A 17,070-nucleotide genomic window follows, 5' to 3' on the forward strand; every position below is an offset into this window, starting at 1 on the left:
ACAGAGATAGAAGGTGACCCAGTGTTCTCTCTCCTGTAGCTTGGTTTCACAGAGATAGAAGGTGACCCAGTGTCGTTCTCTCTCCTGTAGCTTGGTTTCACAGAGATAGAACGTGACCCAGTGTTGTTCTTCTCCTGTAGCTTGGTTTCACAGAGATAGAAGGTGACCCAGTGTTGTTCTTCTCCTGTAGCTTGGTTTCACAGAGATAGAAGGTGACCCAGTGTTGTTCTCTCTCCTGTAGCTTGGTTTCACAGAGATAGAAGGTGACCCAGTGTTGTTCTCTCTCCTGTAGCTTGGTTTCACAGAGATAGAACGTGACCCAGTGTTGTTCTTCTCCTGTAGCTTGGTTTCACAGAGATAGAAGGTGACCCAGTGTTGTTCTTCTCCTGTAGCTTGGTTTCACAGAGATAGAAGGTGACCCAGTGTTGTTCTCTCTCCTGTAGCTTGGTTTCACAGAGATAGAAGGTGACCCAGTGTTGTTCTCTCTCCTGTAGCTTGGTTTCACAGAGATAGAACGTGACCCAGTGTTGTTCTTCTCCTGTAGCTTGGTTTCACAGAGATAGAAGGTGACCCAGTGTTGTTCTTCTCCTGTAGCTTGGTTTCACAGAGATAGAAGGTGACCCAGTGTCGTTCTCTCTCCTGTAGCTTGGTTTCACAGAGATAGAAGGTGACCCAGTGTTGTTCTCTCTCCTGTAGCTTGGTTTCACAGAGATAGAACGTGACCCAGTGTTGTTCTTCTCCTGTAGCTTGGTTTCACAGAGATAGAAGGTGACCCAGTGTTGTTCTTCTCCTGTAGCTTGGTTTCACAGAGATAGAAGGTGACCCAGTGTTGTTCTCTCTCCTGTAGCTTGGTTTCACAGAGATAGAAGGTGACCCAGTGTTGTTCTTCTCCTGTAGCTTGGTTTCACAGAGATAGAAGGTGACCCAGTGTTGTTGTCTCTCTCCTGTAGCTTGGTTTCACAGAGATAGAAGGTGACCCAGTGTTGTTCTTCTCCTGTAGCTTGGTTTCACATAGATAGAAGGTGACCCAGTGTTCTCTCTCCTGTAGCTTGGTTTCACAGAGATAGAAGGTGACCCAGTGTTCTCTCTCCTGTAGCTTGGTTTCACAGAGATAGAAGGTGACCCAGTGTTGTTGTCGCTCCTGTAGCTTGGTTTCACAGAGATAGAAGGTGACCCAGTGTTCTCTCTCCTGTAGCTTGGTTTCACAGAGATAGAAGGTGACCCAGTGTTGTTCTTCTCCTGTAGCTTGGTTTCACAGAGATAGGTGACCCAGTGTCGTTCTCTCTCCTGTAGCTTGGTTTCACAGAGATAGAAGGTGACCCAGTGTTGTTCTTCTCCTGTAGCTTGGTTTCACAGAGATAGGTGACCCAGTGTCGTTCTCTCTCCTGTAGCTTGGTTTCACAGAGATAGAAGGTGACCCAGTGTCGTTCTCTCTCCTGTAGCTTGGTTTCACAGAGATAGAAGGTGACCCAGTGTTGTTCTTCTCCTGTAGCTTGGTTTCACAGAGATAGAAGGTGACCCAGTGTTGTTCTTCTCCTGTAGCTTGGTTTCACAGAGATAGAAGGTGACCCAGTGTTGTTCTTCTCCTGTAGCTTGGTTTCACATAGATAGAAGGTGACCCAGTGTTGTTCTCTCTCCTGTAGCTTGGTTTCACAGAGATAGGTGACCCAGTGTTCTCTCTCCTGTAGCTTGGTTTCACATAGATAGAAGGTGACCCAGTGTTCTCTCTCCTGTAGCTTGGTTTCACAGAGATAGAAGGTGACCCAGTGTTGTTGTCTCTCCTGTAGCTTGGTTTCACAGAGATAGAAGGTGACCCAGTGTTGTTCTCTCTCCTTTAGCTTGGTTTCACAGAGATAGAAGGTGACCCAGTGTTGTTGTCTCTCCTGTAGCTTGGTTTCACAGAGATAGAAGGTGACCCAGTGTTGTTCTTCTCCTGTAGCTTGGTTTCACAGAGATAGAAGGTGACCCAGTGTTGTTCTCTCTCCTGTAGCTTGGTTTCACAGAGATAGAAGGTGACCCAGTGTTGTTGTCTCTCCTGTAGCTTGGTTTCACAGAGATAGAAGGTGACCCAGTGTTGTTCTTCTCCTGTAGCTTGGTTTCACAGACCTGAATTTGGCAGAGTTTGCTGGCTCAGGGAATACAACCCGCAGATGTCTGCTGGAAGGCTACGATACCAAAAACACTCGTCAAGATAACTCCATCCTCAAGGTACCGTTCCACTAGCACAGCACTCCACTTTCTCTTCTTCCAGGGAACACCTCTGCATTTTCAATTCAACTCTGTAGAACTATAACATTCCTCATTCAAACCAGGGGGCTAGAAACAAGAAGAGCAGTGAACATGTAACAAAAGTGTCTTCATCGCTCACCACTGGCAGTGTCTATTTGCTAATAAACACTATGACAAACCCCTGGTGAAAGAAAATCATGAGTTAATCCACATTCAGGTTTCTCTTATGGTTTCTCTAATGAGTTTTCAAGTCTTTATATTTCATTCCATCCTTTGCTGTTCTTGTCTTTGATATGTTGCTAATTCAAAGCACCTGAAAAGCTTGAGTTTGAGTCAAGACTGAATGAATGACCAAATCTTTCCTCTGCAGGTTATCATCGGTACACAGCTCATGTCAGGAGACCCCTGTTTTAAAACGTAAGTTTGACCTTTATGCAATATTTTCCCACTTTTAAATGCTGCTAAATCTGCAACTTCAATTCATTGACTAATGATGGTGTGTTCCTTATCTAATTGACGGAAAGTTTCTTTTCAAAAATGACCAGTGTGTTTTGACACAAAAACAATATCATGAATTCACCGTGACACTCAAATCCACCATTCTCTGGTCCATGTGTTCTGCAGTGACACACTGTGCAGAGGTCCATGTGCTCTGCAGTGAAACACAGTGCAGAGATTCAAGATTCAAGATTTATTAAGTGTCCCAAAAGGGCAAATTGGATTGCAAAAAGCGTAGTACAAAGTACATACATAAAAACAAATAAGACAAAAAAAACATTGTAAAAACAGCAGCAGTTTAAAGTGCAACACAATAGTTAAAGTGCAAATGACAACAGTAGCAACGATCTAAAGTGCACAGTAGAGATATAAAGTGCATAGTAGCAAAGTGCAGTTCACTCTCAAGCTGCGTTCACACCGACCTATTAAAGTTTGTTGCTGGCGTCGAGTTTACATACAAAGTCAATGCAAGAGCAAAAATAAATATCTCGGTGTGAACGCCCCTTCAGCAGCACATTTATATCACAAGAAAGAGCTACAATGTATCATTGTATTAAAGCACAAAAGAAAAAACCTCAGTCCAGACCAAAGGGCAGACAAAGTATATAATACAGATATACTGTACTGTACCCCTAAGAATAAATAAAGATAAAAGAATAAAAGGATAAAATAAATAAAATAATAAATAACAAAATAACAGCAACGGCAGATGGGGAGACATTACATTTGTACCCCAGCAGCGTTCAACGCTCTGATAGAGACAGGCACAAAGGAATTTCTGTATCTGTTCTTTTTAACTATGGGGGCACGAAGGCGGAGCCCGGAAGGAAGCAGCTCATATTCGAACCTCAGAGGGTGGGCATCATCTGATCGGATGGACACAGCTTTTTTCAGCACCTGATTATTACAGATCTGGTCCAGGCTTCTGAACTGGGTTCCGGCTATTTTTGAAGCCACCTTCACTATTCTCCCCAGGGAGTTCTTGTCTTTAGTACAAAGATTACAATACAAAGAGGTCCATGTGCTCTGCAGTGACACACTGTGCAGAGTTCCATGTGCTTGACCACTTGAAAGTACAGGTGTTAGCGCCCCCAAGACACATTGAGGACGGATTGCGATCTGCTCGGCCAAAGCACCTCGGGAGGTGGTCAGGGACGCATTGTGTGACCACATTGAACACGAGTGTAAATGCAATGCGTCCTCTCAATCCATATACGACAACGACAGTCACCGCTGTTCTTCTGCTGCGCTACACTATGGAGCTTGCATGATCCGATCGCAGTCTGATCTCAATGTGGACACTGGAGACACACATTAATACCAGGTGTAAATGTAATCAGGTTAATGTGGTCAAGCACTATCCGATTGCAATCTGATCACAGAAAAACACCTGTTAGTGGCAGGTGTAAATAAATGGCCTGTATAAGTTGGAACACGAACACTTTCACGGGCGGTGCAGGCAGCTTTGTAGCTCCATGCTGACATACATTAAGTTAGCAAAGTTAAGATGGCAAAGCTGTGTTACTAATCTGCTGCTGGTTCCATTTGTGTGGGACTTGTTCCAGGAAGGCCAGCTGTGGGCTCTGGTAGGAAGGAAGGCCAGCTGTGGGCTCGGGTGCGGTACTGACAGTTGTCAGCGTTGGCATTCAGCTTATGTTAAAGTAATATTGTGCTCTGTCTGACATGGGAGAGTTGCATGGGAACAACAATAGTGATTAATGTCAATAATTTATTTGATCTACATATTACTCAATAATTGAAATGTGGGAGATTGCATGACAATTGCAATGGGACGACTTGTGTGTACCATGTAAAAATAAAAATATGAACATAGTCAACTTCTCCGGGTTAAAAAAAAGTAAGTATCTCACCTCGCTGTGAGTTTGGCCTATATACTGATAGACACGCGTTTCAGTTAGTTAGGGAATGTAGGGTGCAAATGTGGTTTTTCGGTGACGGTATGAGTCAGAAGAGGAAGCAAAATGCTACTTTACCCACGCCACGGGTAAAAAATGTGACCTAAAAATTATGCAGTAGTCTGTTTGTGCCTAAAGCCATCTTCTGTTTTTTTTTCCCAACGAGAATTTAATTACTTAGAAAATATATTCGCTTTTAGACTTTGTTCAATGGTAACATTTTAAGATGTCACTCTCCTTTCTTTAATTGATCCTCATTCTCCAGTTTGTCTCTTCCTCACTCCCTCTGTGCCTCTTCTTCAGAATGAGTGACATCATTGAGGTATTGAAATCAAAGTGAGGCAGCTGATGCAGCTTGAGTGTGTTGTCTGTGTGCCCAGGCCTCCCTCCACAGGCACGGTGATCGGGGTCCAGGGCGATGGAGAGAGCCTGCTGGAGGAGAGGAGAGGAGGGGACTCACAGACTGCCTGTCCAGGTGAGAGAGAGAGACAATGAGGCCATTTGCACCTGGCATTAACATGCGTTTTCTGCCATCAGATTGCAATCCGATTGTATTTTATCACTTGAAAGTACAGGTGTAAACACCCCCAAAACGCATTGAAGAAGGATTGCAATCTGATCGGCCAAACCACCTCCGGAGGTGGTCAGGGACGCATTATGACAACATTTAACACAAGTGTAAATGCAATGCGTCCTCTCAAAACGCATTCAGCAACTACCATACGGCGCGCACACACGCAATTCCACGGCAGCACGGCACAGGTGTGTGCCCTCATCTCGCCGCTGTGCCAAATGCGCACACACACAGGCAGCCTGTCACAATGGACCGGCTAAAAATTCTTTATCTCCCCCCCGCTCCGCTTTTGCACAACAATCGTAGCGTTGCTTCAAAGTTTTGCTGTGGAGGTTTTGACACGGCTGTAACCACCTGTGTTGCGTTCAGGTAACATCCTAAATTACACTGTTATACAATTGAGAGCATAATTTCTCTTTTATATCAACACTTCTCCTTTGGAAAAGGAGCGGAAAATGAGGGAGAAAGGGTTCGAACCCTTTCCCCCTCATTTTCCTTTCATATAAAAGAGAAATTATGCTCTCAATTGTATAACAGGGTAATTTAGGATGTTACCTGAACGCAACACAGGTGGTTACAGCCAATGACATGCACGGAAAACGTATGCGTGTGTGTGTCTCGGACCCAGTGTCATTGTCAATAAACAGATAAAGAAATAGATAGACGCAGTGCTGCGTGATCGGCCATCGTTTTGTCCAGGTGAAGGGGACGTTCACTGTGCATTTGAGCTTAACAATAACCTCTATTTCCCTGAAACATGCATGCACACGTTCAGGGGGTGCGCGCGTGATGACGTTCGAGCTGGAGAGCAATCGGATTGCAATCTGTTCACCCAAAACGCATGTTAGTGCCAGGTGTAAATGGAATCAGGCTGAAGTGATAAAATACAATCTGATTGCAATCTGATGGCAGAAAACGCATGTTAATGCCAGGTGTAAATGGCCTCAGAGAGAGAGCCACCACACCTCACTGCTCTGCCTACTGAGCCCATTTCACTTACCGTATATATACTGTCGATTAGAACAACTGGATGTTGGCCACCTTTCCTGGCTGGTCTACTTTTTGTGCTTATGTTTTCCTTAAAATGTTTAACCTTAATGGAGAAGATTTAAGGGTGTTTTGAGCAGCCGATTCTATTTTATGGACACCTTAACTCTGACTCTAAGGGGAATCTTAACCTAAGGTGCTTTGTGCAACTGGGCCCTGGTATGGAGGTCTACGCTCTAAACAGCCAATCCCTGACAGAGACAACAAGGTCAGCAGGCAGCAGAGCAAGGGGTCAACTGGAAAACACTGAGCGACGTTAAGGATGATGTCATACCCACTGATGATGTCATGTCAAGCACACTGATGATGGCCGGACGGCAGAAAACGTTCTGTGCCAAAGAACATTAAAGCTATTTATTACATTCGAGTGCGGCCCCCACTTCTCCTTTCTTCCGTCATGTCAAGCCCCACAATCGTCAAATGATGTCATACCCATTGTCATACCCATACCCACTGATGATGTGGATGACATGGCATGAGTTGACATGTTGGTCGCAACCCCCCAAAAAAGTGCACTCATGGCGCATCGTCTCCAGAGTCTCCACCCTAGATTTCAAATTTTCCCAATCTCTGCACCATGTGGTACCTAAATGTGAATCCAACGTACCCAAGTGCATTCATGTGTGATGCAATATTGCCTCATAATAATCATTTCAATGTGATAGCATAGACAGCATTTTTCTTTCAGTTGAAAGTTGGCCTTTTACTGTATCAAATGACCTATTGTGCATATCAGCCTTGTGAAACTCTAAACCCAGAACAGTCTAGACACCTCCATTCAGAAGACATGCGCGAGGTCCAGGTACATTTTCTGAGCCATTTTCAGAAAATAGTGCTTATTATCATACAATCATCAAAATGGCTCAAATCTCAGATTTTCATAATTTATTGATACTGCATCACAGCATTCAAGTTATAATCTCAAAGATTTCCATGTAAATGCCTGTCAGTTAAGTTAAGTCTATCTGAGTTAACACAATGGTGATTGAGCCTATGGCTCATTGATGGAAGCCTTTGCATTTTGTGTGTCTGTGGTGACACAGGGTGGGCGGAGCTAACACAATAGACTCACTCTGTAGGTTACTGTAGGTTCCTGATAACTCTTGTGTGAAGTAGGATAACAAGCTACTTTTCCCCCTGGTCTCTGCTAGCATTGCGGGTGATTGCTATGGCCGAACAAACTGACTAATGTCATATGATTCTTCTTCTGTGGTGTTTTATGGCAGTTGGCATCCAATATGTTGCATTACCACCTGCTTCTGGATTTTCAACATCATATGATGCAACTCCATATACATATAAGTGACTTTGACCGTGGTGCGGCATGGTTGTTGATGCCAGATGCACTGAACTGCTGATCTGACAAGTCTCCAGAATTGACACAGAATGGTGTGAAAAACAAGAGTTTTGGTCAGCAGAAAAGTATCTCAGAATGCAACACATCAAAAGGATGTCACTTTGGTCGCCAGAAGTGACTCCTCCTACCCAGTATAGTATAGTGTTCCTAATAAAGCTGACTCCTCCTACCCAGTATAGTATGGTGTTCCTAATAAAGCTGACTCCTCCTACCCAGTATAGTATGGTGTTCCTAGTGAAGCTGACTCCTCCTACCCAGTATAGTATGGTGTTCCTAATAAAGCTGACTCCTCCTACCCAGTATAGTATGGTGTTCCTAATAAAGCTGACTCCTCCTACCCAGTATAGTATGGTGTTCCTAGTGAAGCTGACTCCTCCTACCCAGTATAGTATGGTGTTCCTAATAAAGCTGACTCCTCCTACCCAGTATAGTATGGTGTTCCTAATAAAGCTGACTCCTCCTACCCAGTATAGTATGGTGTTCCTAGTGAAGCTGACTCCTCCTACCCAGTATAGTATGGTGTAGTGTCCTCTAGTATGAGAGTGGCGTCAGCGGAGGACCAAAATGCAAGAATCATTAGCCAATGAACAGCCAGGAATGGGTCTCGCGCTACTTTTGCATGCGAAAATAAAGCAGATAATGTACAATTTGATTCATTTCAAGGGATGAAAAACCCTTTCAAAGTACAACACTGTCTATTTTGATGCAACTTGACAGTGCTGCTTTTTTTACTGAAGAGTTCCACTTTCTACTTCCTGGAAAAAAACTGGTCCATTGGAGTGAATGGAGATGTCGGAACTCTTCTATTATACGGCTCTGGTATGGTGTTCCTAGTGAAGCTGACTCCTCCTACCCAGTATAGTATGGTGTTCCTAGTGAAGCTGACTCCTCCTACCCAGTATAGTATGGTGTTCCCAGAGCCGTATAATAGAAGAGTTCCGACATCTCCATTCACTCCAATGGACCAGTTTTTTTCCAGGAAGTAGAAAGTGGAACTCTTCAGTAAAAAAAGCAGCACTGTCGAGTTGCATCAAAATAGACAGTGTTGTACTTTGAAAGGGTTTTTCATCCCTTGAAATGAATCAAATTGTACATTATCGGCTTTATTTTAGCATGCAAAAGTAGCGCGAGACCCATTCCTGGCTGTTCATTGGCTAATGATTCTTGCATTTTGGTCCTCCGCTGACGCCACTCTCTTACTAGAGGACACTAGGTGTTCCTAATAAAGCTGACTCCTCCTACCCAGTATAGTATGGTGTTCCTAGTGAAGCTGACTCCTCCTACCCAGTATAGTATGGTGTTCCTAGTGAAGCTGACTCCTCCTACCCAGTATAGTATGGTGTTCCTAGTGAAGCTGACTCCTCCTACCCAGTATAGTATGGTGTTCCTAGTGAAGCTGACTCCTCCTACCCAGTATAGTATGGTGTTCCTAATAAAGCTGACTCCTCCTACCCAGTATAGTATGGTGTTCCTAGTGAAGCTGACTCCTCCTACCCAGTATAGTATGGTGTTCCTAGTGAAGCTGACTCCTCCTACCCAGTATAGTATGGTGTTCCTAGTGAAGCTGACTCCTCCTACCCAGTATAGTATGGTGTTCCTAGTGAAGCTGACTCCTCCTACCCAGTATAGTATGGTGTTCCCCAGAGCCGTGTAGATAGAAGAGTCCCGACATCTCCATTCGCTCCAATGGACCAGTTTTTTACTCTCAAGAGTTCCAGGAAGTAAGGTCCTGGATTAAGCAGCACTGTCGAGTTGCAGCAAAATAGACAATTTGTGTTGTACTCTGAAAGGGTTTTTACCCCCTTGAATCAAATTGTACATTATCAGCTTTATTTTAGCATGCAAAAGTAGCGCGAGACCCCTTCCTGGCTGTTCATTGGCTAATGAGTCTCGCATGTTGGTCCTCCGCTGACGCCACTCTCTCTCTAGAGGACACTAGTGTTCCTAATGAAGCCCTCAGTGAGCTACAGTATAATGCCAAGGCAGCTAGCTTCTGTTTTGCCCACTCACATTTGTTGCAGTACGGACACCATTGTGTACATAGAGGTTTGCCAAAGTGAAAGGGGTTGGATACTTATTCAAACAGCATATTCAAATTTTCATTTTCTAAAAAAGAACTTGTGTTACTTATTATAGTTGTAAATTAAAATACTGTATGATATATAGAAAAATATTAAAATATTGTGATATCCAGTGTAGTGAGGGATGTAGTGGGGGCACTGTATGCTTGTCACATTCTGATTAGGGGCTGAGCCTCATTCTTCTTCTCTTTTGGTAAACACGACCGCATTGCATTGTGGTATATGGAGGAAAATGTAGGGTACATTCGCTGTTCACTAGAAATGGCACTCTGGTCATTTATTATGGACTATATAGTGAATCAAATGAACAGTTGAGAATTCAGAGTTTCTGACACGCTATAGAGTCGACTATTCCTGTAATAGGGAAGGGTTTGAAACAGGGCTGAAGTCTCCCCTCACCCCCACAAAGCGGTTGAGCAGTCATCAGTGTTTATTTTGTCTACCTGTAGCCACTGGGCCGCGCTGTCTCATGTTTCACTCTTGATCTCTTGACTCTCTGAGCCTTAAAGAGACGGCGACACAAACAGCCTGTTCTTTGCAAAATGAAGGTTTAAAAATGGAGTGATTTTGGTCTTATACAGTAATAATGTGGGAGAATATATACACAGTGAGGTAAACATTAGGGGTGGGAATCACCAGATGCCCACGATACGATACTAAAACGATACTTGAGTCACGATACGATAGTATTGCGATCTTGCGATATGCTAGTTTTGCGATATATTGAATATTGCGATATTTCGATATATTGTCTAACTCCTAACTCCTTTTCCTACCTTTTCCTTGACCTCACCAGAAGTAAAACATGCAGTGTTTTTTTGTTTTGTTTTGTTTTTGCCCCACACGTAGGCTACATTATTAAGCTTCTCTGGACTCAATACGGCACTGCAGGCGCGGACTGCAACATCGGGCGCTTCGGGTAGATGCCCAGTGGCCTGGCATGGCATGGCCTGCAAAAAAAAAAAAAAAAAAAGAAATCGATACTTGGCGTCCAAATATCGTCAGGCAAAATATCGCGATGGTGTATCGGTTTCCCCCCCCCCACCCCTAGTAAACATGGTCACATCACATGACCTGATGCTCAGTGACGCGTGTTGTCAGTCGTAGACGCTCTGTGAGCAGGGCAGCAGAGGCGGATGATGGCTAGATGGGACCTGTCTATTTGTATCAGTCATCTGTTACTAGTTGTCTTGACTTGTGATTGCAGAGGAGGTGTTCATATCATGATGCACAAGCATCAGTGTAACTAGATTATCACTGTCTTACCCACAATACAACATTCTTTTGATTGGAAGGAAAATTTAATTGTGTCCAATTGACTCGTCTCGTGTGTGTGTGGGTGTGTGTGTGTGGGTGTTTGTTTGTGTATGTACTAGGGCTGTGCGATGAATCGATTTTGAATCGTAATTGATTTTTTTTTTTAAATTTTCACTTTAACTAGGGTAAGTACGTAACGCGCGGCGGCTCTCTCTCATGTACGCATGCTGCTACTTGTCCATTCTCCCCGCTGTAAAGTCTCTCTAGAGGCTGTGATACTGGCTACTAAAGACAGCAGCTCAATGGACTTATTTCAACACCCGACCAAAAACCACAGAGTGAGCACTGAGCGCAGCTTGTTGCACTGCGGGCTGTAGCCTACAAGATACGAGTGCCACAACACACTCACGCGCGCACACGAACACAGACGTTATCACCGGACGATGAAACGTTGCCTTTACAGTTCACATAATAACAAAACAACACGTGAGGCCACCGAGTACTGATAGATTGGCTGTATTCATGGCTGTAAGTTAGCAGCCTCAGCTGACTCACCTGTCCCTGTGTGTCTGAATTGCTATCGCAGTTCCACGCATTCCTGTTGTGACTTTGTGTTATTCTAGTACAGATATAACTCCGAGCACGGGTGGTCGCTTAGACACTAATATAATTATCTCACGGAGGAACACGCAAATCCACCAGTGTCAAGTTAGCAAGCAACAGCCAGGAAGTTAGGCATAGCAGCGGCAAGCTAAAACAGGAAGTTGGATTGTTCTGCCTTCAGAGTAAAAGCGTAAATTGTCAATTATGGAAAAAAGGGGGAAAAAGAGCTCTGCAGGGCAACAAATGTTTAGAGAAGTATAATAGTATAATAAATCGAAATCGAAATCGAAAATCGAGTTTTGAGAGAAAAAATCGTCAATTTTAGTTTTAGGCAAAATCGCACAGCCCTAGTATGTACAATGTACTCTTCCGTCATTTAACTGCTATAATAGTCCAGTAAAAATGTCACTTGACCTCACACTAATTGCAACAAAACCAAACTCAACTGATTTTGTATCCTCAATATGTCCTCAATGAAGGAAAAAAAGTGTTAAGAAATGTAATGTAATATTTTTTAACATTTATTTTATTTATTTTTTCTCCTTGAAGCAAAAAACACATACAGGATATAAGTGATGAGATTTATGCCGCATTAAAAAAAAAGAAAAAAAAAGGCTTCCATAGGCTACCATCATATTTAGGTCATTTTCAAAACTTTCCCTTCATACATTTCCTTAACACTTATTTTCCTTTATTGAGGACATATTGAGGATACAAAATCAGTTGAGTTTGGTTTTGTTGCAATTAGTGTGAGGTTGACCCACATATTTGCGTAAAATGCCTGGACTATAAGTAGGCTATGTCTCTCTCATCCAGTGTTGGGAGAATACTTCTCTTTCAGCTCACCCTCACTTCATCCCTCTCTCTCTCTCTCTCTCTCTCTCTCTCTCTCCTTCTCTTCCTTGTTCTGTGTGTGTGTGTGTGTGTGTGTGTGTGTGTGTGTGTGTGTGTGTGTGTGTGTGTGTGTGTGTGTGTAGTACACGTTGTTGTGTTGTGTGCTGCTCTTTCATGTATTATTTAAACTAGCTCTCTCCTAGATTCACTACAATCTGCTCCAAACCCTGTGGGTATGCTCTCCAACGGTTAAAAATAGCTCTCTGTGTGTGTGTGTGTGTGTGTGTGTGTGTGTGTGTGTGTGTGTGTGTGTGTGTGTGTGTGTGTGTGTGTGTGTGTGAGTGTGTGAGAGTGTGAGAGAGAGATTATCCTGGCTGTGTGTGTGCACGACACACATAGTGTGAGATGTTATGTCAGTTCATGTGTTTTAGTGAATAACTAGTTTTTTAGAACCACGTTGGAGGTGGGGTTATTTGGACAGTTATCGCATCATCTCTACATGTCAGAGCTGCAATGAATACTCGATCGGCAGAAAATGCATCGCCAACTTACTGTATTATAATTTTTGAGAAAATATAATATAATAACATTATAAATGTGAATATTTTCTGGTTCCGTTAGTCTTTTACAGTAAACAACAGTAAACTGACAGCAAACTGATGATGTTTGGGTTGTGGACTGTTGGTCAGGACAAAACAAGACATTTGAGGACATCATCTTGGGCTTTGGGGAAAAAGTGATTTACATTTTTCACCATTTGTGACATTTTATAGACTAAACTACTACTACTAGAAAAAACACTACAAAACAACAACAAACATTGTCGGATGACAGCAAATAACCTTTTTGCAACAGACTCCGATTGCTTCCAGGCGTTTGTTAACCGCTGCCTCTCCTCTCCTTTCCTCTCCTCTCCTCTCTCCTCCCATCTCCTCTCCTCTCCTCTCCTCTCCTCTCCTCTCCTCTCCTCTCCTCTCCTCTCCTCTCCTCTCCTCTCCTCTCCTCTCATCCCCTCCTCTCCTCTCCTCTCTCCTCCCATCTCCTCTCCTCTCTCTCCTCTCCTCTCCTCTCCTCTCCTCCCCTCTCATCCCCTCCTCTCCTCTCTCCTCGCCTCTCCTCTCTCTCCTCCTCTCCTCTCTCTCCTCCTCTCCTCTCTCTCCTCCTCTCCTCTCCTCTCCTCTCTCCTCCCATCTCCTCTCCTCTCTCTCCTCTCCTCTCTCCTCCCCTCCCCTCGCCTCTCCTCTCCCCTCCTCTCCTCTCCTCTCTCTCCTCTGCTCGCCTCTCCTCTCTCTCCTCCTCTCCTCCTCTCCTCTCCTCTCTCTCCTCCTCTCTCCTCCCCTCTCCTCCCCTCTCCTCTCCTCTCCTCTCCTCCTCTCCTCTCTCTCCTCCTCTCTCCTCCCCTCTCCTCTCTCCTCCTCTCTCCTCTCCTCTCTCCTCGCCTCTCCGTCCTCTCCTCTCTCCTCCTCTCCTCTCTCCTCCCCTCTCCTCCCCTCCCCTCTCCTCTCCTCTCATCTCCTCCCCTCTCCTCTCCTCTCTCCTCCTCTCTCCTCTCTCCTCTCCTCTCTCTTCCCCTCTCCTGGCAGAGAGTCGGGAGGGAAAGTGTGCCGTGGTGCCTGATGAGCTGGGGGGCTGCGGACACTCTCGAACCTCCAGCTACGCCAGCCAGCAGTCCAAACTCTCAGGTACTCTCTCCCTCTTAACTGCCAGCTACTCTCTCTCTCCCTCTTAACTGCCAGCTACTCTCTCTCTCCCTCTTAACTGCCAGCTACTCTCTCTCTCCCTCTAACTGCCAGCCAGCTACTCTCTCTCTCCCTCTTAACTGCCAGCTACTCTCCCATATCATAGCCACTTTTCACAATGACATCCATATGTTTGCATCACATGGGGAGCAGCTACATTCCCACTTTTCCATATGAATAATATGAATGTGAACGTTTTGCCTTGTGTCTGTCCAGTATGTTTCAGGGCACATGCTGACGGTAAGCTCTCTTCACAGTGCCTGCAATCAGTTGAGGCCAAGTTGCTACAGGGAGAAATGAGAGAAAATGGGGGTGCTGACTGTGAGAAAGCCTGGGGGGAAATCTGGGTTCATACCGGGTGGCAAGATTGGGGCTAAATCATGTCAAAACTATCAGACAGACATACATATCTTCCATTCCATCTTCTGTTTTCCTGTCTCCTTGAATGATTGAATACCGAGGGGATGGACCTCACCTTGACCGTCTCTGTGCATGCCTCTGTAAGCAGGAAGGCTTTTCTCTCCACATCCTCTACATAGCAGCACATATCCTGGCTCTTTGGGTGGTTTGACCTTAATCATCGTGTCTGTGGGAAAAAGATCTCTCACTTTTCCACTTCAGACTGATTTACACAAATGACCCCCCCCCCCCCCCAGCATATATATTCAAAAAGAGTGAAACTGACTTTGTCTGCCACGAGTGCCAGAGTCAACACTAGATAGATGCTACTACCACTTTATACAACAACAACAACAACAACAACAAAATCCTCTGATCTTCTCAAAATCTGTGTGAAAAGCGACATTTTCCACTGCAGAAAAGAAATGGGCCCGGCTCTGACCGAGAGAGGACGGAAGGGATGGAGCTGTTTTTCAATGACACTCCAGCAGAACCATTTAGACCTCAGGCTGGAGCTTCCATTACAGGCGGATCAGATAACCGCTAATAAAAGATCTGAGAACAGCAGCGCTGACGGCAAACTCGATCAGAAAATGTCTTTTCTGACATTGCCGAGGAGGGATCATGTATGAGAGTGATCATCATCGGTGCTCGGGCCGCTGACGTAAGACGACGATGCATCGATAGAAATCGGAGACACCTGTCCAATGGCCACACAGAGACACTGCGGAGCGCGTCATCATTCAGAAACCACGCCCAAAACGGGGGAAAACAGAAACCCCCCCTCCAATCCTGGCGTTCTCCTATGTCGCGTGCATGGTTGCGTGTCGCACACAAAGATCGTATATACGGAAGATGAACACTCCAACTTACTTCCTTGACAGCTAGATCCACATTTTTCTTCTCGCCAATTCTCAATGGCTTCCTTGTTTTGCTCAGGAGTACAAAAAGACTTTAACTGGCGATTATTTACATTTGTTGTGTGCGCAGCCCAGCACACAACAGCTTTTAGCTATGTTTAATTCAAGGAAAATGATGCTGGTCTATGGGAGTGAACGGAGCGATTTCCCCCGTGATGGGCGTGGTCTATTCCATGCAGTGTCTCTATTGCCTCAGCGTAGCGGGTATCAGTGTGTGGGAGGTTTTCCTGGCATGTCTCTAGCTTTGATAGGAATAGCACGCGAGTGTGTGGGCGCTGCTGTGGCTCTACTCAGCCACTAACTAATAACACACTGCAAGTCTAAAATCTACTTACCAGCACGGCAAATTAGGTTTCAACAGCAAAAAAGCGAACAATGATTTTGATCATTTTGTAAGAATCGGTGAATATTGATCGAATGAAATCGGTTGATTCTGATGTTAGGCAATATAACTGCATCTTCATTCACATTCGTTTCTCATTAGCTAAAGACGTTTGTGTGTATATATGACATCATAGTGACCTCATCATGTGTATATTATGACATAGTGACCCTATCTTTTGCATGAGTGGTTGAAGGCAGACTATTAGTGAGTGCTATAACCACACAGATTGTAACATTATTGATATATATCTCCAAAGCAGTGGGGCTCAATCTCACACTAATGCAGTGCAAAGCTTTCCTCCGCTGATCGATGCGTCCCATTAAGCTAGTGTGACCACAGATAGCAACATGCTAAGAGCTAGTGTGACCACAGATAGCAACATGCTAAGAGCTAGTGTGACCACAGATAGCAACATGCTAAGAGCTAGTGTGACCACAGATAGCAACATGCTAAGAGCTAGTGTGACCACAGATAGCAACATGCTAAGAGCTAGTGTGACCACAGATAGCAACATGCTAAGAGCTAGTGTGACCACAGATAGCAACATGCTAAGAGCTGCTGGCCCAAGAGCAAATGCTACTTAATGACTTTGAGAGAGGAAGAGTGCCCTCCATAGCTTGTAGGGTTGGGAATCACCAGATGCCCACGATACGATACTAAAATGATACTTGAGTCACAATACGATAGTATTGCGATATTTCGATATATTGTCGAACTCCTTTTCCTACCTTTTCCTTGACCTCACCGGAAGTAAAACATGCAGTGTTCTTCTCTGGACTCAATACGCCATTGCAGGCGTGGACTGCAACATCGGGCGCTTCGGGCAGATGCCTGGTGGCCTGGCCTGGCATGGCCTGCAAATTTTTTTTTTTTTTTTTTCATTTTATTTTTTTATATCGATTCTTGGCGTCCAAATATCGATACAATATCGTCAGACAAAATATCGCGATACTATGGTGTATCGATTCCCCCCCCCCACCCCTAATAGCTTGAATACATTTGAACACTGTTGCATCACAGCAAGAAGGTCGTGGGTTTGAACCCCGGTCCATCCCACGTCCTTTCTGTGTGAAGTTGGCATGTTCGTGTTCTCCCCGTGTTCATGTGGATCTCCTCCAGGTGCTCGGGTTTCCTCCCACTCTGGGTGGCCCCTGACCAAGGCACTGGCAAAACAACTGGAGTTGGTCCCCCTGGGCGCTGCACTGCAGCTGCCCACTGCTCCTAGTTCTAG

The 17,070-nt window shown here is 44.7% G+C and overlaps 1 protein-coding gene across 2 annotated transcripts in view; it reads left to right on the forward strand.

Annotated features, from left to right (window-relative positions):
* The window catches only part of fam102bb (family with sequence similarity 102 member Bb), a gene marked incomplete at its 5' end in the record, with an annotated part of 33,329 nt that overhangs the window by 10,721 nt on the left and 5,538 nt on the right, over window positions 1-17,070 (forward strand). For both annotated transcript variants that reach the window (XM_083647537.1, XM_083647538.1), the window contains 4 exons: window positions 2,092-2,208; window positions 2,600-2,646; window positions 5,024-5,118; window positions 13,980-14,078. In XM_083647537.1, the coding sequence (XP_083503663.1) occupies window positions 2,092-2,208; window positions 2,600-2,646; window positions 5,024-5,118; window positions 13,980-14,078 (358 nt within the window). The remainder of the gene's footprint in view (window positions 1-2,091; window positions 2,209-2,599; window positions 2,647-5,023; window positions 5,119-13,979; window positions 14,079-17,070) is intronic.

The sequence above is a fragment of the Poromitra crassiceps genome (genome assembly GCF_964638095.1).
Source record: "Poromitra crassiceps genome assembly, chromosome: 12".
Taxonomy (NCBI): domain Eukaryota; kingdom Metazoa; phylum Chordata; class Actinopteri; order Beryciformes; family Melamphaidae; genus Poromitra; species Poromitra crassiceps.